General features: G+C 43.6%; 1 protein-coding gene across 9 annotated transcripts in view; it reads right to left on the bottom strand.

Annotated features, from left to right (window-relative positions):
- The window catches only part of LOC105465877 (phosphoribosyl pyrophosphate synthetase associated protein 2), a 79050-nt gene that overhangs the window by 42122 nt on the left and 12501 nt on the right, over positions 1–24427 (bottom strand). For 6 of the 9 annotated variants that reach the window (XM_071082476.1, XM_071082473.1, XM_071082478.1 and 3 more), the window contains 5 exons: positions 24149–24201; positions 19438–19504; positions 13837–14009; positions 8570–8685; positions 2324–2379 (listed from right to left, as the gene is read on the bottom strand). In XM_071082476.1, the coding sequence (XP_070938577.1) occupies positions 2324–2379; positions 8570–8685; positions 13837–14009; positions 19438–19504; positions 24149–24201 (465 nt within the window). The remainder of the gene's footprint in view (positions 1–2323; positions 2380–8569; positions 8686–13836; positions 14010–19437; positions 19505–24148; positions 24202–24427) is intronic. The other 3 variants (XM_071082480.1, XM_071082481.1, XM_071082479.1) reach the window with 1 other exon arrangement.

The following is a 24427-nucleotide window of genomic DNA, read 5'->3' as shown; positions in this document are numbered from 1 at the left end:
AACTAGCATACACATACAATGCAACATTACTCAGCCATCAAAAGGACTGAGGTACTGGCCAACCGCGGTGGCTCACGCCTGTAATCCCAGCACTCTGGGAGGTTGAGGTGGGCAGATGATGAGGTCAGGAGTTCAAGATCAGCCTGACTAACATGGTGAAACCCCATCTCTACTAAAAATACAAAAATTACTCAGGTGTGGTGGCATGCACCTGTAATTCCAGCTACTTGGGAGGCTGAGGCAGGAGAATCGCTTGAACCCAGGAGGTTGCAGTGAGCTGAGATCGCACCACTGCACTCCAGTTTGGGCAACAGAGCAAGACTCTGTCTCGAACAACAACAATAACTCTGTCTCGAACAAAAACAAAAACCACTGAGATACTACATGCTACACCACAGATGAACCTTGAAAACTGCTAAGTGAAAGAAACCAGACACAAAAGGCCACATAGTGTGGCTGCCAAGGGACAGAAGGTGAAGGGATAAGGAATGATTGCTGAATGGGTACTAGGTGTTTTTCTGGGATGACAAAAATGTTCTGAAAACAGAGCTAAGTGGTGGTTACACAACATTGCGAATGCACTAAATGCCAGTGAATTCTATACTTTAAAATGATTGTTTGTGTATTACATGATTTTTTATCTAAATTTTTTTAAAGCATGTATATCAGAGAAAAATTACCAAGTAAAGTTAATTCAGCCTTTGAACAAATGTTTGAAAAAGTTATTTGAAATGTTTACCTTCTAAAATTGAATCTGTTTCTTACAATTTAATCAAATGGACAAGAGGAGACCAGGTGATACAACTTCTTGAAGGACACGTGGGTGAACACAGGCCTGGCTGGGTTGGGAAAGTCAGCCACAAGAACACAGCCATGTAATGGTTTTATCTCAAATGCCCATTTATTTTATTTAATATACTAAGTCTACATATTAAAGTGCTATTCTTAATTTATAATATCCAATGACCTATGAGAAATACTTTTGAAATCAATAGCTTACTGTATGCAAGTTCTCCTCCATCCTTCAATACTGCTAGCCCACGGGCCCAGGATGGAGGGACCCTACACTTTCTTTCATTCCACAGGACTCAACAACAATCCAGCGAACAAAGGTATTCAACTGAAAAATAACTTTAAAAGGGCTTTTTTAGAAAAAAGGCTTTATTCCTACAAGTGATTTTGTTCTTTCCCTCTCCAATTGAGTGGCTTCTCCACAAAATACTGGTATATGAAATCCTCTCACCAACATACAATTTTAAGTATGCATTAGTGACACATCAGTTACTCCAGGTTACATGTAACTCACTCTACTGACTCTCAAGGCTGCCCCTTTGGTACACCTCAGGTTGTATCAATTTTGCCAAATGTCACCTTTAACATATACAAATAACTGACCTCTCAGGTGGATAAAATTCTGTTAATCAATTTCTGAGTTCCTCAAATAAGGGGCAGTAAACAACTACAAAGTTGTCTGCTAGTACTGTAAATATTCGCCAGTACTGTAAATGCCAGACTCGAAGATTGACATGTGATTGTCAATCTGGGTCTGGGGAAAACACTAGATCGCATTCCCCAGACCTGGATTGCTTTGGTCAAGAAATATGATTGAGGTCAGGTGTGGTGGCTCATGCCTATAATCCCAGCACTTTGGGAAGCTAAGGCGGGTGGGAGCCTCAGTAGTTCAAGACTGGCCTGGACAACATGGCAAAACTCTGTTTCTACTATTAAAAATAAAAATAAAAATAAGAACAAGGCCTGGTGTGGTGGCTCACGCCTGTAATCCCAGCACTATGGGAGGCTGAGGCGGGTGGATCACCAGAAGTCAGGAGTTTGAGACCAGCCTGACCAACATGGTGAAACCCCATCTCTACTAAAAATACAAACATTAGCCAGGCATGGTGGTGCACGCCTGTAATCCCAGCTACTTGGGAGGCTGAGGCAGGAGAATCACTTGAATCCAGGAGGTGGAGGTTGTGGTGAGCTGAGATCACGCCACTACACTCCAGCTCGGGCAACAAGAGCAAAACTGCATCTCAAAAGATAAATAAAAATAATAAAAAGAAACAAAATAAAGTGTAAGTAGAAGATAACTTAAGAAATATATCTGCCAATTATACAGCGGGATTGGAAAAAAGAAGAGAGTAAATTAAAATGTTTACTTAATAAATGGAGTTGACAGAACAATCTTAAAACACCAGTCCATGGAAGAAAAATAAGAGGTATCACTGGGAACCACTGAAGTTCAAACTAGAATGTCTGGAACTCATCAGGGATACAATCCTTAGAAGTAGATCCAGAAAGAGGTTATGAGATTCCCACCTACCTCTTCGCCGATGCTGGAGACTTGGCCACGATTACTGCATTCCTGTAATCTGGGATCTGTGACAGACAAGAAGTCAGATATTTACTGCATGTCGACAAAAAGGAAAATTCCAACAGACCCAAAAATGCTTGGTTAGTTGAAAGTTTTCTAAAAAAAGAAAAAGTTCAAAGTAAAATTCTTCTTTGGAAAACGAAAAAAGGAACCTGTCTACGAAAAAATATTACTAACGTGTGAGCCACACAGACTTCTTTTAGGAAAAAAGCAGGGATAATTGGTGATTAGCTCATATCTCTGCCAGCAAATACTAATAATGCAGTGTAAAGATGTTTCTATATATCTAGTCAATAAGATTCCTAACTACATGTAATTTCAAAGTACAAGGATATCCAGTTCAATCTGAGTACAAGCTGTCAAATTCCAAATTAGTGCAGTTCAAACAAATGGCTATTTAACATATCGCAGTCATAACATGTTGAAGCAACCAATTTGTTAAAGGATAATCAGCCCAGCACTATTTTAAAAAAATATATTAACTATATTCTCATTGTTTTGTTTTCAATTACACCACTGAATTTTAATATGAGCAGTTAATAACATCTAGCACCATGTATAAAACAATGCCTACCATATAACAAGTACTAAATAATAACTACTTAGCAAATGAACAAAAAAATGATTAATTTGAATAATCTAGTACAGTTGCAGCCGGCATAATCACATGTCTCAGCTGTATCTACAGGAAAGCCTAATTTATCCAACACTCTCAGGAAGTAAGGCAGTAAAATATATTTCCATTTCGGCACTTTCATTATTTTTGCTGGCAGTCTTTCTAAACTTTTTCATGTACTTCCTTGTCTCATCAAACATTACCAAACCCAGCCAAGAAAAGATAGAACCAAGAAAACAGTTAATAACAATTAAAGGACCTAAAAGAAAGGACTCTAACAAAAACAAGTCTATTGTCTCTATAGAGGTTAAAACGGGAAATTATATACAACAAGAAAGAACAAGTTATTATGAAAAAGAACCACAAATAAATCTAGGAGGAGGAAGTTATTATGGTCTAAAGAAACCCAGTAGCTGGCTGGCTTAACAGTAGAATAAACACAACTTTAAGAACAAACCAGGGAAGACCAAGCCAAGGAATTTCCCCGGAATGCTATATATATAAGTATGCAAAAAGTAAAATAAGTTCTTAAAAGTTACAAAGACTAGATCCAAAATTTTCAGGACTTAATAGTTCCCAAAGGAAAATAATAAAAGAAATAGAAGGGATGAAATACTTAACAGATTAAAAAAAAATTCCCAAAGATGGCCAGGCGTGGTGGCTCATGCCCACAATCCCAGCACTTTGGGAGGCCAAGGCGGGCAGAAAATCTGAGCCAAGACCAGTGTGGCCAGCATAGTGAAACCCCCTCTCTACTAAAAATGCAAAAAAAAATTAGCCAGGCGTGGTGGTGCACACTTGTAATCCAGCTACTCAGGAGGCTGAGGCAGGACAATCATTTGAACCATTTAAAATGTCTCCAGAAAGAATTACTATGATTCTTTTCAATAAATTTTTCACTAAAATGAAAAATTATCAAGTCGGATGTGGTGGCTCACGCTTGTAATCCCAGCACTCTGGGAGGCTGAGGTGGGTGGATGACCTGAGGTCGGGAGTTCAAGACCAGCCTGACCAACACGGAGAAACCCCCTCTCTATTACAAATACAAAATTAGTTGGGCATGGTGGCCCATGCCTGTAATCCCAGCTACTCGGGAGGCTGAGGCAGGAGAATCGCTTGAACCTGGGAGGCAGAGGTTGCGGTGAGCCGAGATCGCGCCATTGCACTCCAGCCTGGGTAACAAGAGCAAAACTCCGTCTCAAAAAGAAAAAAAAGAAAAGAAAACTTATCATGTATGCAGAAAGACACAGGAAGGGACCATCAGGGTGTAATTTGATATTCATGAATCAAATATTTATCACTGGAAAAATGATACAATTCCACATTTTCTTGCAAGGCAACAATCAAATGCTTTATGAAACTTAAGAAAGGAAGATCCCTACCAGTAGGTGAAACTGTGAAAAGGACTGAATTGGAAAAGGACTGCCTGACACATCCCCAGCAATGCAGCGGAAGGCAGCAGACACTGACAGATGCCCTCAGAATAGATGGCAAAAGTTGGCCAGGCGCGGTGGCTCACACCTATAATCCCAGCACTTTGGGAGGCCGAGGCAGGCGATCACTAGGTCAGGAGACTGAGACCATCCTGGCTAACACGGTGAAACCCGTCTCTACTAAAAATACAAAAAAATTAGCTAGGCATGGTGGTAGGTGCCTGTAGTCCCAGCTACTGGGGAGGCTGAAGCAGGAAAATGGCGTGAACCCGGGTGGCGGAGCTTGCAGTGAGCCGAGATCATGTCACTACACTCTAGCCTGGGCGACAGAGCGAGACTACGTCTCAAAAAAAAAAAAAAAAAAAAAAGGTGGCAAAAGTTTCAAGGCAACGAGCATCCTAGTACCAGAATGTTCCTTCTTTTTTTTTTTTTTTTTTTTTTTTTTTTGAGACGGAGTCTCGCTCTGTCACCCAGGCTGGAGTACAGTGGCCGGATCTCAGCTCACTGCAAGCTCCGCCTCCCGGGTTTACGCCATTCTCCTGCCTCAGCCTCCCGAGTAGCTGGGACTACAGGCGCCTGCCACCTCGCCCGGCTAAGTTTTTGTATTTTTAGTAGAGACGGGGTTTCACTGTGTTAGCCAGGATGGTCTTGATCTCCTGACCTCGTGATCCGCCCGTCTCGGCCTCCCAAAGTGCTGGGATTACAGGCTTGAGCCACCGCGCCCGGCCAGAATGTTCCTTCTAACTCTGGCAGAAGGTGCTTAAATTCCAGTGACAAACACAAGAGATAAAGTATGAGCTATCAGAGATGAAAGTGTCAGCATCAAAACCTGCAGAATAGGATCACTAAGTGACAAGAAGGCACGGTGCCACAGTATAATTAGCAATGTTTTCTTCTTTCTTGGTGACATAAAATAATGTAAGCTTGGACTGACAGCACCTTAGATTCAGTGAAACATGAATATCTATCCCCTGCTTTAAGAGACTCTAACACATAAAAACAAAAGAGACAAGATACATATACTATAAAAAGGCAATACAGGCCAGCTGTGGTAGCTCATGCCTGTAATACCAGTACTTTGGGAAGCTGAGGCAGGCAGATCTCTGGAGTTCAGAAATTCAAGACCAGCCTGGCCAACACCGTGAAACGCTATCTCTACTAAAAATACAACAATTAGGCCGAGCGTGGTGGCTCATGCCTGTAATCCCAGCACTTTGGGAGGCGAAGGTGGGCAGATCACCTGAGGTTGGGAGTTCGAGACCAGCCTAACCAACATGGAGAAACCCTGTCTCTACTAAAAATACAAAATTAGCCAGGTGTGGTGGTGCATGCCTGTAATCCCAGCTACTCGGGAGGCTGAGGCAGGAGAATCGCTTGAACCCGGGAGGCGGAGGTTGCTGTGAGCCGAGATTGTGTTCCAGCCTGAGTGACAAAGAGAGACTCTGTCTCCAAAAAAAAAAAAAAAGAAAAAGCAATACGACAAAAATTCCTTTTTAACACCAAGTTCCCATACATTAATTTTTTTTTTTTTTTTTAAAGACAGAATCTCATTCTGTCACCCAGGTCATGGCTTAATGCAGCCTCGACCACCTGGACAACTTCGACCTCCCAGGCTCAAGCAATCCTCCCACTTCTCGTCCTCCTGAGTAGCTGGGACTACAGGCATGCACCACCACACCTGGTTAATTTTTGTAGTTTTTGTGGAGACAGGGTTTTGCCATATTGCCAAGGATGGTCTTGAACTCCTGGACTAAACTGATGCAACCTCCTCAGCCTCTCAAAGTGCTGGGATTATAGGTGTGGGCCACCACACCCAGCCCTGACTTCTTCTCAACAATGAAACTAAAATGGGGATTTTTTCAAGTAGAAGGCAGTGTCATCCTGAGGTAGAAGCCTGCACTACAGGCAATGACTAGGCTTAGGCTTCCAGCCTGACCTTGCAACCAGCACAAGGGTGCCCCAGCCTTCGTTCTTTAGGCTCACCCACTGGGCATCCCTCAAGAGGTGCAATTGCCATTTGTGCCTTGAGACATTGGCACACAACATGCCTGTGTCTTCAATGGAAACATCCCCTAAAACCACAAGATGTCGACAGCAACCCATATAAGTCTATAGCGACTGCTCTATTTCTTCCAAAATGACAGGTTTCTCCGCATGGCTGGTTGCTAACTGAACCACGTTCAATGCTCACCCTCTCACTCTCTCTCTGCCTAAACCTCTTCATCCTTCCCTATCAAGACATTTGCCAATTTTATCTCACCATCTCTTTCAACTGAGAATAATATTCAGGTAAAATTAGGGCAGGCACAGAGTTTGAGACCAGCCTGGGTAACATAGCAAGATTCTAACTCTGGAAATATATTTTTTTAATTAGCTAGGTGTGGTGGCACACCTCTAATCTCAGTTACTCAGGAGACTGAGGTGGGAGAAATCTCTTGAGCCCAGGAGTTCAAGGTTGCAGTGAGCTATCATGGCACCACAGCACTCCAGCCTGGGTGACAGAGAAAGACCCTATCTCAAAGAACAACAAAAAAAATTTTCAGGCAAAATTAAAGTCTCTATTATTTTTTGAATTTGTTAGAGTATTTTTGTTTTCTTTTTTGTTTTTGATGAGACAGAGTCTCACTCTGTCACCCAGGCAGGAGTGCCATGGCATAATCCTGGCTCACTGCAACCTCCACCTCCCAGGTTCAAGCAATTCTCCTGCCTCAACCTCCCAAGTAACTGGGATTACAGGCGCCCACCACCATATCCAGCTAATTATGTATTTTTAGTAAAGACGGAGTTTCACCATATTGGCTAGGCTGGTCTGAACTCCTGACCTCAAGTGATCCACCCGCCTCGGACTCCCAAAGTGCTGGGATTATAGGCGTGAGCCACTGCGCCTGGACTAGAGTTTTTATGTTTCTTGTGTGTAACTTTAAAGAAAAACAAAGCAGAATATTTTACATTTTTCTCTTTCAAAAATACTTAAATTCATTTTCTCTATAAGGACTTACATCAATTGCTGGAGAATGGGGAAGCCTTGTATTCTTACCAGAAAGAAGTTCCTCAGAAACCTATAAACTGCCATCTTTTAAATAAAGTACTGTAAAAAGAAGCTCTCTAGAAAAGTTATTAAAGAGAGAAATAATTTATGTAAGAAAAACAGCTAAGGCCCGGTGCGGTGGCTCATGCCTGTAATCCCAGTACTTTGGGAGGCCGAGGCAGGCGGATCACGAGGTCAGGAGTTCAAGACCAGCCTGGCCAACAGGCTGAAACCCCATCTCTACTAAAGATACAAAAACTTAGCCAGGGGTGGTAGTGCATGCCTGTAATCCAGCTACTCGGGAGGCTGAGGTAGGAGAATTGCTTGAACCTGGGAGGCGGAGGTTTCAGTGGGCCGAGATCACGCCATTGCACTCCCGTCTGGGCGTGACAGGGTGAGACTCCATCTCAAAAAAACAAAAAAGGAAAGAAAAACAGCTAAAAGCAAAATAGCTAAGTACAATATCAATTAACATTTTTAAAGCTTTCTTAAATAGCAAGTCACAAAAATGCTAACTCATATCAAAGAAAAACAAATGTAACCCCAGGATGCAAGGGTGGTAATAAACCACATTAATAGAATGAAGGGAAAAAACATGATCATCTCCACTGATACAGAAAAAGCATTGGATAAATTCAACACTGCTTCGGGACAGTGGTTCCCTAGGGTGTAAGGAGGCAGGGGAGAGGAGAGAGAAGGAGCCCACGAGCAGCTCTAAGTCATTCTGGTGATTCTAGTTTTCCTGCTGGGAGCGGGGGATCATGGATGCTGACTATTATAACTAGGTGGACAGACAGACAGGATGGATAGATGGATATATAAAACAGAACCAGGACCAAGCATAGACTAGTAATGAGAGTGAATTACTCATTACAATCATATCTAGTCCAATTCTAGGTACCTGAGGTCCAAAAGAAAAAGCAATTTTAAGAGCTTAACTAAAGAAACAAACTGCAGATTCAGAATTCTAAAATATGCTGGATTATATCTATAAAGTATAATGGTACTTTAGGTAGAATACACCAAGTTTTAACCCTTTAGGGATATCCTAAGGAAATGGAAATACATCTTTCAACCTTAATCAGAATGTTAAAATAAAAAAGTTTGAGCTAGCTCACCTCTTCTTGAATATACTGTAATAAGAAGGGAGATGCTCTTAAATTGTCAACAGGAATATTGAAGAAGCCCTGAATTTCCTTCTGGTGTAAATCCATAGTAATAAGATGAGTTAGACCTTTGAAAATAAAGCAGACACAAGCAATAAATAGTTTTCTTTTCTTTTTTTTTAAGATGGGATCTCACTCTGTTAACCAGGCTGCAGTGCAGTAGCATGATAATAGCTAACTGCAGCCTTGAACTCCCAGGCTCAAGCAATCCTCTCACCTCGGCCTTGAAAGTAGCTGGGAATACAGGTGCATGCCACCACGCCCAGCTAATTCTGTATTTTTAGTAGAGATGGGGTTTCATCATATTGGCCAGGCTGGTCTTGAACTCCTGACCTCAAGTAATCCTCCTGCCTCAGCCTCCCGAAGTGCTGGGAATACAGGCATGAGCCACTGCACCCAGCCTATAAATAGTTTAAAAACAAGTTGCACTGTACGAAATAGGTACTACATAAAATACTATATATAACAAGTTACTATTAAAAAATTGTTCTCTGGCGGGGTGCTGTGGCTCACACCTGTAATCCCAGCACTTTGGGAGGGCGAGGCAGGCAGATCACAAGGTCAGGAGTTCAAGACCAGCATGACCAATATGAAGAAAGGCTGTCTCTACTAAAAATGCAAAAATTAGCTGGGTGTGGTGGCGTGTGCCTATAGTCCCAGCTACTTGGGAGGCTGAGGCAGAAGAATCACTTGAACCCGGGAGGCAGAGGTTGCAGTGGGCCACAATCGTGCCACTGCACTCCAGCCTGGGTGACATAGTGAGACTCTGTCTCAAAAAAAAAAAAATTGGTCTCATGATCAGGCACCGTGGTTCACACCTGTAATCCCAGCACTTTGGAAGGCCAAGGCTGACAAACTGCTTGAGCTCAGGAGTTTGAGACCAGCCTGGGCAACATGGCAAAATCCTGTCTCTACAAAAACTACAAAAATTAGCCAGGCATGGTGGTGCACGCCTGTAGTCCCAGCTACTCAGGAGGCTAAGGTGGGAGAATCACTTCAGTCCAGAAGGTCAGGGCTGCAAGTGGGCTGAGATCAAGCCACTGCATTCCAGTCTGGGTGATAGAGTGAGACCTTGTCTCAAAAAAAGAAAAAATAAGGCTGGGCACAGTGGTTCACACCTGTAATCCCAGCACTTTGGGAGGCTGAGGCGGGTAGATCACCTGAAGTCAGAGTTGGGGATCAGCCTGGCCAACATGGTGAAACCTTGTCTCTACTAAAAATACAAAAATTAGCCAGGCATGGTGGCGTATGCCCATAATCCCAGCTACTCAGGAGGCTGAGGCAGGAGAATCACTTGAACCTGGGGGGCTGAGGTTGCAGTGAGCCAAGATTGCACCATTTCATTCCAGCCTGGGCGAAAGGGGGAGGCTCGGTCTCAAAAAAAAAAAAAAAAAAAAATTGCTCTACCATCAAAAAAACTCAGCACTTGTATTTTTCAGAATTTTATTTATTTATTTATTTATTTTTTAGTACTGTGAGATGCCTGATTTTCACATCAATTTAAAGTTTTGGCCAGGTGCAGTGGCTCACAGCTGTAATCCTAGCACTTTGGGAGGCCGAGGCAGGAGGATCACCTGAGGTCAGGAGTTCAAGACCAGCCTGGCCAACATGGTGAAACCCCGTCTCTACTAAAAATACAAAAATTAGCCAAGTGTGGTGGCAAGTACCTGTAATCTCAGCTACTAGGGAGGCTGAGGCAGGAGAATCACTTGAACCCGGAAGGTGGAGGTTGCAGTGAGCTGAGATCATGCCACTGCACTCTGGCCTGGGTGACAGAGTAAGACTCCATCTCAAAATAAATAAATAAATAAATAATAGTCATGACATAACAAAGATAATAGTAATACAGAAGAGTCTTTAAAATTTCTATTAGAGCAGATCATATCTTCTTGAAGTTTCTTTAACAGGCATGGCAAAGCCCAATCTTAAGATAACAAGTCAGCCGGGTGTGGTGGCTCGTGCCTGTAATCCCAGTACTTTGGGAGGCCGAGGCAGGAGTATCACTTGAGCCCAGGTGTTTGAAAATGGCCTGGGGAACATGGTGAGACTCCATTTATACTAAAAATACAAAAAACTAGTCAGGTACGGTGGTGCATGCCTGTAGTCCCCAGTTACTCTGGAGGCTGAGGTGGGAGGATCACTTGAACCCAGGAGGTCAAGGCTACCTCCTGGTAGTGAGCAGTGGTGATCACACCACTGCACCCCAGCCTGGGCAACAGGACTGAGATCCGCAGGAAAAAAAAAAAAAAGAAATTAAGACAAACTGCACCAGCCTGGAAATTGGAGAAAACAGAAAATCTTCACTGTCTTTGTAACGATCACCAGAAAAGTGTAAGGAAAATTCAATATGAAAAATTGTTTAAAGCATTAACTTGCCCAAAAGAACAGGAAGTAAGCCTGGTGGCCCATCAAGCAAGGCTGGAAGAGAAGATAGCCCTTTCCTGAAGATTCAGCAGGCAAGCCTGCTCCCCTCACCAGCTGCCTGTCATGGTGTTTACGATGGGGTAGGCTCCTGACGTTGCTTCGGTTTGAGTTTTTAAATTTTTTTTTTTTTTTTTTTTGAGATGGAGTTTTGCTCTTGTTGCCCAGGTCGGAGTGCAAAGGTGGGATCTCGGCTCACCACAACCTCCACCTCCTGGGTTCAAGTGATTCTCCTGCCTCAGCCTCCCAAGTAGCTGGGATTATAGGCATGCGCCACCACACCTGGCTAATTTGGTATTTTTAGTAGAGACAGGGTTTCTCCACGTTGGTCAGGCTGCTCTCGAACTCCCAACCTCAGGTGATCTGTCCACCTTGGCCTCCCAAAGTATGAGGATTACAGGTGTGAGTCACCGCACCCTGCCTAGTTTTTAAATTTTTGTTTTACGTTTGCCTTTATTGAAAAAATATCTTAAAAAGTTTATTCTGGGCTGGGCATGGTGGCTCACGCCTGTAATCCCAGCACTCTGGGAGGCCAAAGAAGGTGGACCACCTGAGGTCAAGAGTTCAAGACCAGCCTGGCCAACACGGTGAAACCTCATCTTTACTAAAAATACAAAAACTAGCCAGGCGTGGTGGCGGGTGCCAGTAATCCCAGCTACTTGGGAGGCTGAGGCAGGTGAATTGCTTGAACCCAGGAAGTGGAGGTTGTGGTGAGCCAAGATCGCACTACTGCACTCCAACCTGGATGACAGAGTGAGACTGACTCAAAAATAAAAAATAAAAATAATAATAATTAGACGGGCATGGTAGTGTGTGCCTGTAATCCCAGCTACTTGGGGAGCTGAGGCAGGAGAACTGCTTGAACCCAGGTGGTGGAGGTTGCAGTGAACCAAGATCAAACCTCTGCACTCTAGCCCGGGCAACAGAGCAAGACTCCATCTCAAAAAACAAACAAACAAAAGAAGGCTTATTCTACAATAAGTACCTGTGTTAAAATGCAGTGATATGGGGACTTCTATTCACTCTGTGAAATGCTCCGTGATACGTACTTTCTAACATCGTATACATTCAGGCTGGGTGTGGTGGCTTGTGCCTGTAATCCCAGCACTCTAGGAGCCCAAGGCAAGTGGATCACTTGAGGTCAGGAGTTCGAGACCAGCCTGGCCAACACAGCAAAACCCCATCTCTACTAAAAATACAAAAATTATCCCAGTTTTAGTGCAGCTTGGGAGGCTGCTAATTAGGAAGATGGCAGTGACTGTAGGCTGGGTTGCCAGAAAATATGGTGGCCTAGTCTTATTATTCAGGTGGGGTACTTAGAAAACCTGAAGAGTACCCAAATTGGATTGTGTTTTAATGGACAATGGCTGTATTTTTTCCATGTTAGCAGGATCTAATGAAAGCACCTGTTATTTTTAAGTTTCTAAGGGTCTAGTTGTTCAGAATCCCCCAGGATATTTCCTTAACCTCACTCAGTCACATTACAGGAGCCAGTGTAGCTGTGGAATTATCTTAGGAACTCAAGCTTCTAAAACTATCCATGTAGTCAAATCTGGGGGAAAAGCAAACACAAATAAAATATATTTTTTATATTCATTAATAAAAAAAAAAAATACAAAAATCAGCCAGGTGTGGTGGCAGTCGCCTGTAGTCCCAGCTACTTGAGAAGCTAAGGTACAAGAATCGCTTGAACCCAGGAGGCAGAGGTTGCAGTGAGTCAAGGCGGCACCAGCACTCCAGCCTGGGCAACAGAACAAGACTCCGTCTCAAAAAAAATAAACAAAATAGAATAAAAATTAAAATAAAAAATAAAATCATAGGCCAGGTACAGTGGCTCACACCTGTAATCCCAGCACTTTGGGAGGCCCAGGCGGGCGGATCACCTGAGGTTAGGAGTTCGAGACCAGCCTGACCAACATGGAGAAACCTCGTCTCTACTAAAAATACAAAACTAGCCGAGCACGGTGGCGCATGCCTGTAATCCCAGCTACTCAGGAGGCTGAGGCAGGAGAATTGCTTGAACCCGGGAGGAGGAAGTTGCAGTGAGCTGAGACTGCATCATTGCACTCCAGCCTGGGCAACAGGAGTGAAACTCCATCTCTAAATAAATAAATAAAATAAAATCATATACACTTATACAAGTGTGCAAACACACACAAATGTATTGACACACATACACAGTAACAACTATGAAGGTTAATTAGAAACACAGGAAAAATACTTAGGATGTTACCTGAAAATGCCTAACACAGAATAATATATATCTTTTCCAATATATGCCTTTCTAGGCAGGCATGGTGGTATATGCCTGTAGTTCCAACTGCACAGGAGGATCACTTGAGCCCAGGAGTTCAAAGATCATCCCACATAGCTTCCCAATGCACTGGGATTACAGGCATGAGCCACTGCGCCCAGCCTTTACTTTGATATTTCCAAGGTAAAAATAAAACTCCAGCAGGATGTGGTGGTTCATGACTATAATCTCAGCACTCTGGGAGGCTGAAGCAGAAGGATCCCTTGAGGCCAGCAGTTCAAAACCAGCCTGGACAACATAGTAAGACCCCATATCTACAAAAAATTTAAAAATTAGCAGGCAGAGTGGTGTGTGCCTATAATCCTAGCTACTTGGGAGGCTCTGGTGGACTGCTTGACCCCAGGAATTCAAGTTGCAGTTAGCTATGATCATGCCACTGCACTCCAGCCTGGGTGACAAGGCAAGACCCTGTCTTGAAAGAGATAGAATGAATAAATAAAGCTTCCAGGCTCTCAATTAATTGTGAAACATCTGCCACTCTTACCAGCTTTGCACATCATGGAAGCCAGCAATTTAGAGACAATAGAGCCTCTTTTTCTCATCTTGCACTGCTTGCTGTAAGGAAAGTAAGGTATCACGCCGATGATGCTCTTGGCACAAGAGGTCTTACATGCATACACCATGATCAGGAGCTCCATGATGGTGGTGTTCACATCCCTGTAACCAAGACACAGTAAATCTCATCAAGGGATCTACAATACAGTATTCCCTGTTCCAAAAAGTGTCAGCAGTGTGTTACTCATGCCTTTACATAACCCAAGGTGCAAGGAGGAAAAAAACCAACCAATAAATTTCTCTTTTCTCAGGCCTCCATAAGATCCCCCACCATCCGCTCTCAACTGACGACCCTACTTAAATACTCTGTTAGAGGAGCATGTCCACAAGCTCCCACTATGTGCATCTGTGCCCCAGGAGTCAGCCTGCCCTCAGTCATCAGTCAGAGGAAATTGCCACGCCAGTGGCCCTAAAATTAATACCTCCAAATGGCACACCTATGTCAGCAATTCTCCCTCCTCTCCTGCCTTCAGCACTGATTACCCATTGGCCACAAACATTCTGTTACTTCTATTAATGCGACTCACAACAATTCTTCTCTCTGATCCCCTTTGCTGTACATCTCAAGAGAGTCATCTACACTATCTCCAACTTATCTACTCTCATTCTCTCCCAGATAGTCCAGTGAAGCTTTGTTTTCATAAAGGTCATCAGTGGCCTCTATGCGGCCACATCCACGTCCACGGTCACTTGGCTTCCGGAATGCCCCTCTCTGGTCTCTTCCTTCCACCCTTGGTTTCTTTTGCTAGTTTTTCTCTCCAGCCTCATGTCCCAGGACTTGCTCATGTGTCCTCTCCTTCTGTTTCCTCTTGTCCTTTGGGCTTCTCATCTAATTTCACAACTTCATAGATGGTGGCAACTCTCAAATTTACAACTCCAGTCCAAACTTGATGATCTGCCCCTCCCCTCCCGCCCGGCCACACCTGGCCCTGGTCAGTCCTCCCACAGGCAGCTCACACCACTAAGGGCCTTGCTCTGGGTGTTCCCACTGCCTGCAATGCCTTCCTCCCCACCTAGTCTCTCCCTCAACTTCTCTGGTCTTTGTTCAAATGTCACCTCCCCAATGAGGCCTACCCTGTCTGCCTCACTCTGCCCTCTTGCCACCATCATCTCACCATGCTGTCTTTTTTTTTTTCCAAATCACTCATCACCTTCTAGATAATCTATTTATTTATTATGCTCATTGTATGTCTTCCTCCACTGGAATATAAACTCCACAAGGACAAGGATCTTTCTCTGTTTTAATCATGGAGGCATCTCGAATATGTGTAACTAACTGTAACTCGCATATTGTAGACATTCAAAATAAGTATTTGTTAACGACAGGAGTGAATGGAAACACAGAACATTTGGGTGAGTAGGTTCTCTGTCACTATCCAACAAGTCTGACATCTGATGAGTTAAAACAGACTTTCACCCTGTGTTAATTCACTTAGGGAAAAAAAAAAGATTTTCAGAAAAGTATTCTATGGGAAGGATAAGAGTGGAGGAACTGACAGTAAAGGTAAAGACACCCCAAGGCTCCAAACCACACTCCCAGGAGCACCATTGTTCTGTGAGCTGGAACAAGTCTTTCCATTACTGAACTCAAATAAGGAAAGTCTTGTTTGAAATACAGGAAAACTTCAGTAAATGGATGGAATTTTCTTAATTTTAAATTTCTACTTTATTTTCAGTGCTACCACTAATCTGAAGTAAAACAGAGTATAAGATGTATCTGACCACACTAAATATTTTTTCTTTTTTTGAGACGGAGTTTTGTTCTTGTTGTCCAGGCTGGAGTGCAATGGCACGATCTCGGCTCACCGCAACCTCTGCCTCCCAGGTTCACGCAATTCTCCTGCTTCAGCCTCCCAAGTAGCTGGGATTACAGGCATGTGCCACCATGCCCAGCTAATTTTGCATTTTTAGTAGAGACAGGGTTTCTCCATGTTGGTCAGGCTGCTCTCGAACTCCCGACCTCAGGTGATCTGCCTGCCTGGGCCTCCCAAAGTGGTGGGATTACAGGCTTTTTTTTTTTTTTGGAGACAGAGTCTCACTCTATCACCCAGCTTGGAGTACAGTGGTGCAATCTTGGCTCATTGCACTCTCCGTCTCCTGGGTTCAAGTGATTCTCATGTCTCAGCCTCCCAAGTAGCTGGAATTACAAGCGCACATCACCATGCCCAGCTAATTTTTGTATTTTTAGTAGAGACGGGGTTTCACCATGTTGGCCAGGCTGGTCTTGAACTCCTGATCCACCCATCTCGGCCTTCCAAAGTGCTGGGATTACAGGTGTAAGCCACCTCACCCAGTCTTTTTTTTTTTTTTTCTTTGAGATGGAGCCTCGTTCCATTCCCAGGCTGGAATGCAGTAGCGCAATCTCAGCTCACTACAACCTCTGCCTCCCGGGTTCAAGCAATTCTCGTGCCTCAGCCACCTGAGTAGCTGGGACTACAGGCCCTCATGACTATGCCCAGCTAATTTTTTGTATTTTTAGTAGAGACAGGGTTTCACCATGTTGGCCAGGCTGGTCTCAAACTCCTGGCCTCAACTGATATGCCCACTTTGACCTCCCAAAGTGCTAGGATTACAGGCATGAGCCACCACATCTGGCCCTCAACACTAAATGTTATTTCATGGTATTTCACAAAGAAGACCATGAGGTCCAGACTCTGCAACATGGACAAGACTGAGAACCCGAGTTAACACAAGCTTATGTCAGGTATGGAACAATGCAAAATGAGAGAAAGAGAGAAAATGAAAGGGGTGCTGAGTGGTTCCGATTACAGGAATATGAAACTGACAAAAGGCAGAGGCACAGGATAAGTATTGAAATGTACAAAAATAAAGAACCAGAAGGACTTGAAAATGAGAAGGATCAGCAGTCACCTTTCTGAAGTCCTAAATTCTAAGTCCAAGGGGGGCCCTCAATGCCTACTCATCTACTTGGGTAATCCACACAACCTTTGTGCATTTATCCAATGGAATCACACTTGTCTGTAAGGAGATAAAAGTACCACAGACACAGAAACCAAGGAGCCAGAAGCAGTGTAAGTTGTTCTGGGCCCACACCTTCCCTGCCTGATGCTGGAGGTGAAGGGTTAAGATGTGGGCACAGGGGAGTCCTCCACTTCCACCCTGGTTTGGCAGCAGACCTGGGAAAGAGGACAGCAGCAGCAGGGGCAATTAGCACTCAGCGCCTCCACCTCCAGCTCTGCTGAGAATCCTGGGTGTCACAGCAGAAGGTGAAGCCAGGGCACCGTGGCAAAGGCCCTCCACAACATCTCTCCTTCAGAGCACACCCGTTTGCCAGGGCACTGGGATGCAAGGACAGGTCTCCCCCGCCACTCCTCTTCCCAGGAGAGATGGGGGTTTTGTGACTTCATCCCAATGAACCAAAGACCAGGACAGAAAACGTTCAAAATTTAGGTGAAAAAATGTGTGTTCTAAGACTAAAGTCTCCCGAAATTTCCCTCTTCTTCTCTTTTCGTTGGTATTTATTATATATGTATATATACAAATTAAGCATGCAGCAACTTTTGGACTCTCTAAGCTAAAAAATAATGCACTAGGTCGGGCACGGTGGCTCATGCCTGTAATCCCAGCACTTTGGGAGGCCACGGCAGGCAGATCACGAGGTCAGGAGATCAAGACCATCCTGGCTAACATGGTGAAATCCCGTCTTTACTAAAAATACAAAAAAATTAGCCGGGCCTGGCGGCGTGCACCTGTAGTCCCAGCTGCTGGGGAGGCTGAGGCAGGAGAATGGTGTGAACCCAGGAGGTGGAGCTTACAGTGAGCCGAGATTGCACCGCTGCACTCCAGCCTGGGTGACAGAGCAAGACTCCGACTCAAAAAAAAAAAAAAAAAAAAAAAAAAATTATGCACTAGACAAACTGATTTCTAGACATTAAAAATTGTTCTGAGTGAAGAACTTCATACACAGAAGCGTTTGGGGACATTTGTGGACAAACACACAATGGAAAGTGGGGCTTTAAGGCCAGGTGTGATAGGCTCACTTTCTGTATTGCTGGAATCCCAGCAATACAGGAGGTCCAGGCAGGAGGATCACTTGAGGTCAAAAGTTTGAGACCAGCTGGGCAATATAGTGAGACCTCCATCTCTACAAGAAATGAAAAAATTACGTGAGCATGCTGGTGCATGCCTGTAGTCCCAGCTACTTGGGAGGCTGAGGCAGGAGGATAGTTTGAGCCCAGGAGTTTGAGGCTGTAGTGAGCTATGATCTCACCACTGCACTCCAGCCTGGACAACAGATCTAGACCTTATCTCTAAGAGAAAAAAAAAAGAAAAAAAAAGTAGGGCTCCATGTGATCACCCTCCCTTTCAGAGTGCCAGAGATAGCCTTACCGCACTGAACCTTCTACACCCAGCTTAAACATATGTGACCAAACAATTTCCAGAACACAGGTATATCAAAGGTCACACCAGACAGGAACACACATTCCTTCAGTACAGTCTTTTATCCTCTCAGCTAATTTAATTTATGGAACAAAACAGTAAGTAATGATCACTTTTATATGCAATAAAAGCTTAAAAGAACCCTAACTAAGAAAGCTCTCCTCCCCTAGCCTCTGTTTCTTTCGGGGAGAGGAGGGAACTAGAAATGCTTCACTGCAAGTTTTATAAAATTCTGGCTATTAATTGTTAGGAAACTTAATGGATACTATTATCATTAACAGCCTCTACTCTGGGCACAGTGGCTCACGCCTATAATCCCAGCACTTTGGGAGGCTGAGGCGGGTGGATCACCTGAGGTTGAGAGTTCGAGACCAGCCTAATTAACATGGAGAAACCCTGTATCTACTAAAAACACAAAATTAGCCAGGTGTGGTGACACATGCCTGTAATCCCAGCTACTAAGGAGACTGCGACAGGAAAATTACTTGAACCTGGGAAGTGGAGGTCATGTTGAGCCGAGATCGTGCTATTGCACTCCAGCCTGGGCAGTAAGTGCGAAACTCCGTCTTTGAAAAAAAAAAAGACCCTCTACTCCAATACGTGGTTACTTCTACCCATTAAGAACACTGAGTGGCTGGACATGGTGGCTCACACCTGTAATCCCACCACTTTGGGAGGCTGAGGTGGGCGGATTGCCTGAGGTCAGGAGTTCAAGACCAGCCTGGCTAACATGGTGAAACTCCATCTCTACTAAAAATACAAAAATTATCCAGGCGTGGTGGTGCCAACTGTAGTACCAGCTACTCAGGAGGCTGAGGCAGGAGAATTACTTGAACCCAGGAGGAGGAGGTTGCGGGGAGCTGAGATCGCACCACTGCACTCCAGCCTGGGTGATGGAGTGGGACTTTGTCTCAAAAAAAAAAAAAGAAAAAGAAAAGAAAGAAAAACACTGAAAGAACACATAAAAGTCAGCAGTTACGTCAGAAAACTTAGTTTTCTAAATTCCAAATTGGTAAGATACACTAATTTTAAGACTATCGTAACTCTTCCTGGCTAGCCATCTATCATTATTTTAAACATGCATGCCTAAACAGAAACCCAGAAAGCAACATTTCTGCTGGATACTCACTTTGAAACGGTTTGGATGATGAAAACATCTTTTCCCCTCACGGACTCTTGAATTTGTACTCTCGTTTCTGGCAGGAAAAGGAAAAAGAAGAGAGGGAAAGGCATATAGTTTAAATTTTTCAAAATACACAAAAAAACTGCATGATTCCCTAATGTAATAAAATATGGCAACAAAAACTGTTATAAAACTCAGTAGGCTTTAGATGTTACAAGGGATAATAAACATACTGCTATTAATCACACTTTTAAAAATACAGCTTTAAGAGGGAATTATATTTCTGACTTGAAATAAGTAAACATGTAATTCTCACCCCTTATATACACAAACAGTGAGTGCTGTACCACTCTGAGCATAGTATCTTTATAGAAAATTATAGGCCAGGCACAGTGGCTCATGCCTATAATCCCAGCACTTTGGGAGGCCGAGGCGGGCAAATCACCTGAGGTTAGGAGTTTGAGACCAGCCTGACCAACAGAGAGAACCCCGTCTCTACCAAAAATACAAAATTAGCCAGGCATGGTGGCACATGCCTGTAATCCCAGCTACTCGGGAGGCTGAGGCAGGAGAACTGCTTGAGGCTGGGAGGCGGTGGTTGCGGTGAGCCGAGATCGTGCCACTACACTACAGCCTGGGCAACAAGAGTGAAGCTCTGCCTTAAAAAAAAAAAAAAAAAAAAAAAACAAAGAAAAAGAAAATTATATGCTCATTCAATTAGCATAAATTGAGAATGTATTAGGTACAAAATATTGTATGTTGTGAGAAACAAAGATAAATAAGACACAATATCCCTACTCTCAAAATATGTGTGATCAGCCATAAGGAAACAATTAGACAAATCCATAATGGGACATTCTACAAGACAACCTCTTCAACAAGTCACTGTCATAGGAAGAAAAAGGAAGAAGTGAGGAGATTGTTCTAAAATAGAAGAGACTAAAGATATATATTTTTTAAAAAATTCCCTTGAACTAAGCATCCTGGTTTGGGGCGCAGAGGGGGAAACAACTATAAAAGACCCTTTAGGCCAGGCGTGGTGGCTCACACCTGTAATCCCAGCACTTTGGGAGGCCCAGGCAGACGGATCATCTGAGTTTAGGAGTTCAAGGCTAGCCTGGCCAACATAGTGAAACTTCGTCTCTACTAAAAATACAAACATTAGCTGGGTTTGGTGGTGCACGCCTATAATCCCAGCTACTCAGGAGGGTGAGGCAGGAGAACTGCTTGAACCTGGGAGGCAGAGGCTGCAGTAAGCCAAGATCACACCACTGCACTCCAGCCTGGGTAACAAAGCCAGACTCCATCTCAAAAATAATAAAAAATAAAAAACTCTTTAGGACAACTAGGGAAATGTGAACATAGGCCACATATTAGATGATTAAAGAATCATTGTTGGGCCCAGTGTGGTGTCTCACACCTGTAATTCCAGCACTTTGGGAGGCCAAGGCAGGCAGATCACTTGAGGCCACAGAAAAAAAAAAAAGAATTGTCCTTAATTGTTAAGTTAATTTTATTTTCCTTTTTTTTTTTTTTTTTTTGAGACAGGGTCTTGCTCTGTTGCCCAGGCTGGAGTGCAGTGGTGTGATCCCAGCTCACTACAACCTCCACCTCCTGAACTCAAGTGATCTTCCTGCCTCAGCCTCCTGAGTAGCTAGGATTACACGTACGCACCACCAACCCCGGCTGATTTCTTTTTCTTTGGTAAAGATGGCATTTTGCCATGTTGCTCAGGTTAGTCTTGAACTTCTGGTCTCAAGTGATCCGCCCACCCTGACCCCACAAAGTGCTGGGATCACAGGTGTGAGCCACCATGCCCTGCCTGTAATTTCTTTCATTGTGATAATGGTATCATATTTATTTAGGTGAAAGTAATTATTCCTAGAGGATGCATGGTCAAGTATTCAAGGATTAGGTGTCTGCAACTTACATTTTTTTTTCTTTTTTTGAGACACATCTCGCCCTGTTGCCTAGGCCGGAGTGCAGTGGTGCAAATATGGTGCAGTGAGTCAAGGCTCACTGCAGTCTTGACCTCCCGGGCTCAAGAGATCCACCCGCCTCGACATCCAAACGTGCTGGGTTTACAGGTGTGAGCCACCACGCCTGGCCTGCAACTTAATTTCAAATGGTTCCCCACATACATACTCATATGGCAAAATGTTAACTGTTCAAGCTAGGTGGCAGTTCACTATACTATTCTTTCAACTTTTTTATATGTTTGAACATTTTCATTAAAAATGTAGGAAAATAGTTTGGGAAGCTGAGGTGGACAGATCATTTGAGGTCCGAAGTTCGAGACCAACCTGGCCAACATGGTGAAACCCCGTCTCTACTAAAAATACAAAAAATTAGTTGGGCGTGGTGGCACACAACTGTAAGCCCACCTACTTGGGAGGCTGAGGCAGGAGAATCACTCAAACCTGGGAGATGGAGGTGAGCCGAGACTGCCCCACTGCACTCCAGCCTGGGTGACACAGCAAGACTCCATATTTAAAAAAAAAAAAAAAAAAAAAATTAGCCTGGCAGCACAGTGCCCACCTGTAGTACCAGCTACTGAGGAGGCTAAGATGGGAGGAGCACTTGAGCCCAGGAGGCAGAGGCTGCAGTGAGCCCTGATCATGCCACTGCACTCCAGCCTAAGTGACACAAAAGACCCTGCCTCAAAAAAAAAAAAACAAGAAAAGAAAAGAAAAGAAAATGAGCTTTAGAGTCAGGGAGATCTGGATTCAAACTGGACCTTGTACCTAACGTCAATCCCTGAACTCAGTTTTTCAGTATCTGGTAACAGTAAGAAATCCACAAATATTACTTCATTACTTCCTTCCTTCCCAATAAACACCAAGTATTTTCCCTCCCTTTATTTAGAAACCTGGAGAGTGGACCAACCTCCTGGAGTCTTATGCCACTGCCTCTTCCTTTCACCTTCCCACCAGACAAAGAACATTATTCAATTCCCTCTAGGGGAAGAATCTTCTCCAAACTCTCCTTACAGAGTTTAATTATACTTTTTCCCTACTGGTGCCACACAGGGATCTTGGGAGACAGGAAAGAGGCAGTAATGGATATAAACATGGGAACAGCAAAACTTCTGCCTTTTTATCAAAGCCTCCTGTAGGCTTTAAAATATATAAGTATTTGATAAAATCCTGTAGTGGGGCCAGGCCTGGTGGCTCACACCTGTAATCCTAGCAGTTTGGGAGGCTGAAATGGGAGAATTGCTTTTGCCCAAGAGTTTGAGATGAGCCTGGGCAACATAATGAGACCCTTACTCTACCAAAAAAAAAAAAAAAAAAAATATATATATATATATATATATACATACTTTAAATCTTCTAGTGGAAAAGGAACAGGAATAAGTATTTATTGATCATCTACTGTGTGCCAAAAACTGTTAGGCACACAAGTTATCCCACTTAATCCTCAAAACAGCCCTAATTTACAGTTAATTCATAGTTTAGAAAGGTTAAATAACTTGTCAAGGATAAGGTGTGTAACTCTGAAGTCCATGCAAGCTGTCCAATGCTCCTGCTAAAATAATTTTTTTCTTTTTTTTTTTTGAGACAAAGTCTCGCTCTTGTCCCCCAGGCTGGAGTGCAATGGCGCAATCTTGGCTCACTGCAACCTCCACCTCCTGAGCTCAAGCGAATCTCTTGCCTCAGCCTCCCAAGTAGCTGGGATTACAGGCGTTTGCCACCATGCCTGGCCGATTTTTGTCTTTTTAGTAGGGACAGGGTTTCACCGTGTTGGCCAGGCTGGTCTACGAACTCCTGATCTCAGGTGATCCACCCACCTCGGCGTCTCAAAGTGCTGGGATTACAGGCATGAGCCACCGCACCTGGCCTAAAATAATATCAAATATTCACCATTGCTAAAGAAATTACAATGATTACTTTTTGTTTATTTATTTATTTTTGAGACAGGGTCTCACTTTGTCACCCAGGCTGGAGTGCAGTGGTGTGATCATGGCTCACTGCAGCCTCTACCTTCTGGGCTCAAGCGCTCCTACCACCTCAGCCTCCCTAGTAGCTGGGACTACAAGTGCAAACCACCACTCCCGGCTAATTTTTGTATTTTTAGTAGAGACAGTGTTTTGCCATGTTGCCCAGGCTGGTCTCAAACTCCTGAGCTCGAGGAATCTGCCTGCCTCGGCCTCCCAAACTGCTGGGATTAGAGGTGTGAGCCACCACACCCGGCCCTACAAAGATTAAATAACACTTTTTTTTACAACTTGGGATAATATGTAATGACATGTATCAATTAGCAAAAAGTATTTCTTAACAATATTTTATGAAGTCTAACCTAAGGCAACTTAGGTGCCGGTAAAGAATAACTAACTAAAACTGCGATCACACAGGATTTACTCATCCTGACTAAGGTGACAGGATTTATTCGTCTTGCCTAAGGTGACATAAATTTAAGCAACGGTTGAGCTCATGTTCATTCAGTTGACCAGCTGGTTCAAATATGTCTGCAGCTTTTACTGAATGAAGTTTCAGAAATGGAGTTCAAGCCCCAGAAATGATTGCACCAGGGTTACATATCTAGCTGGTATTAGTGAGAGCTAAAAAACCACTCTGTTCTACCTTGCCTGCCTGACTTCTTGCTAATGGAAATGTACAACTGAATCAAATTGTTTCAATAGTAAAGGATGAAGGACTGAGCCAATACGCCACATTCCATGAAAAGGTCAATGTTCCACATGCCCAAGATTGCTCACCTCTGTTAGGTTCCTGGTAAACCTGCACTTTGCCCATCTCCACCCCCAGCCGCCTAGAGAAGAGAAAGGGGGAAAAAGCTGAAAAAGTAATAGAAGAAACCCAGTATCTTTACTATTTAAGGAGATGTGTAAATTGATGAGTAAAATAAAATAAAGTTATTCTTCTTATAAAATTTAAAGTCAATATTAAATTGTTACATCAATCCATTACCTAGCCCCTCACCCCAACCCCACGTTTTCCCAGGAAGGACTATGAAGTCCCTCTCTGCCTGCCTCACC

The sequence above is a fragment of the Macaca nemestrina genome, chromosome 17 (genome assembly GCF_043159975.1).
Source record: "Macaca nemestrina isolate mMacNem1 chromosome 17, mMacNem.hap1, whole genome shotgun sequence".
Taxonomy (NCBI): domain Eukaryota; kingdom Metazoa; phylum Chordata; class Mammalia; order Primates; family Cercopithecidae; genus Macaca; species Macaca nemestrina.
Note: the sequence above shows the minus strand (reverse complement) of the source record. Positions and strands in the feature narration are given on the sequence as shown.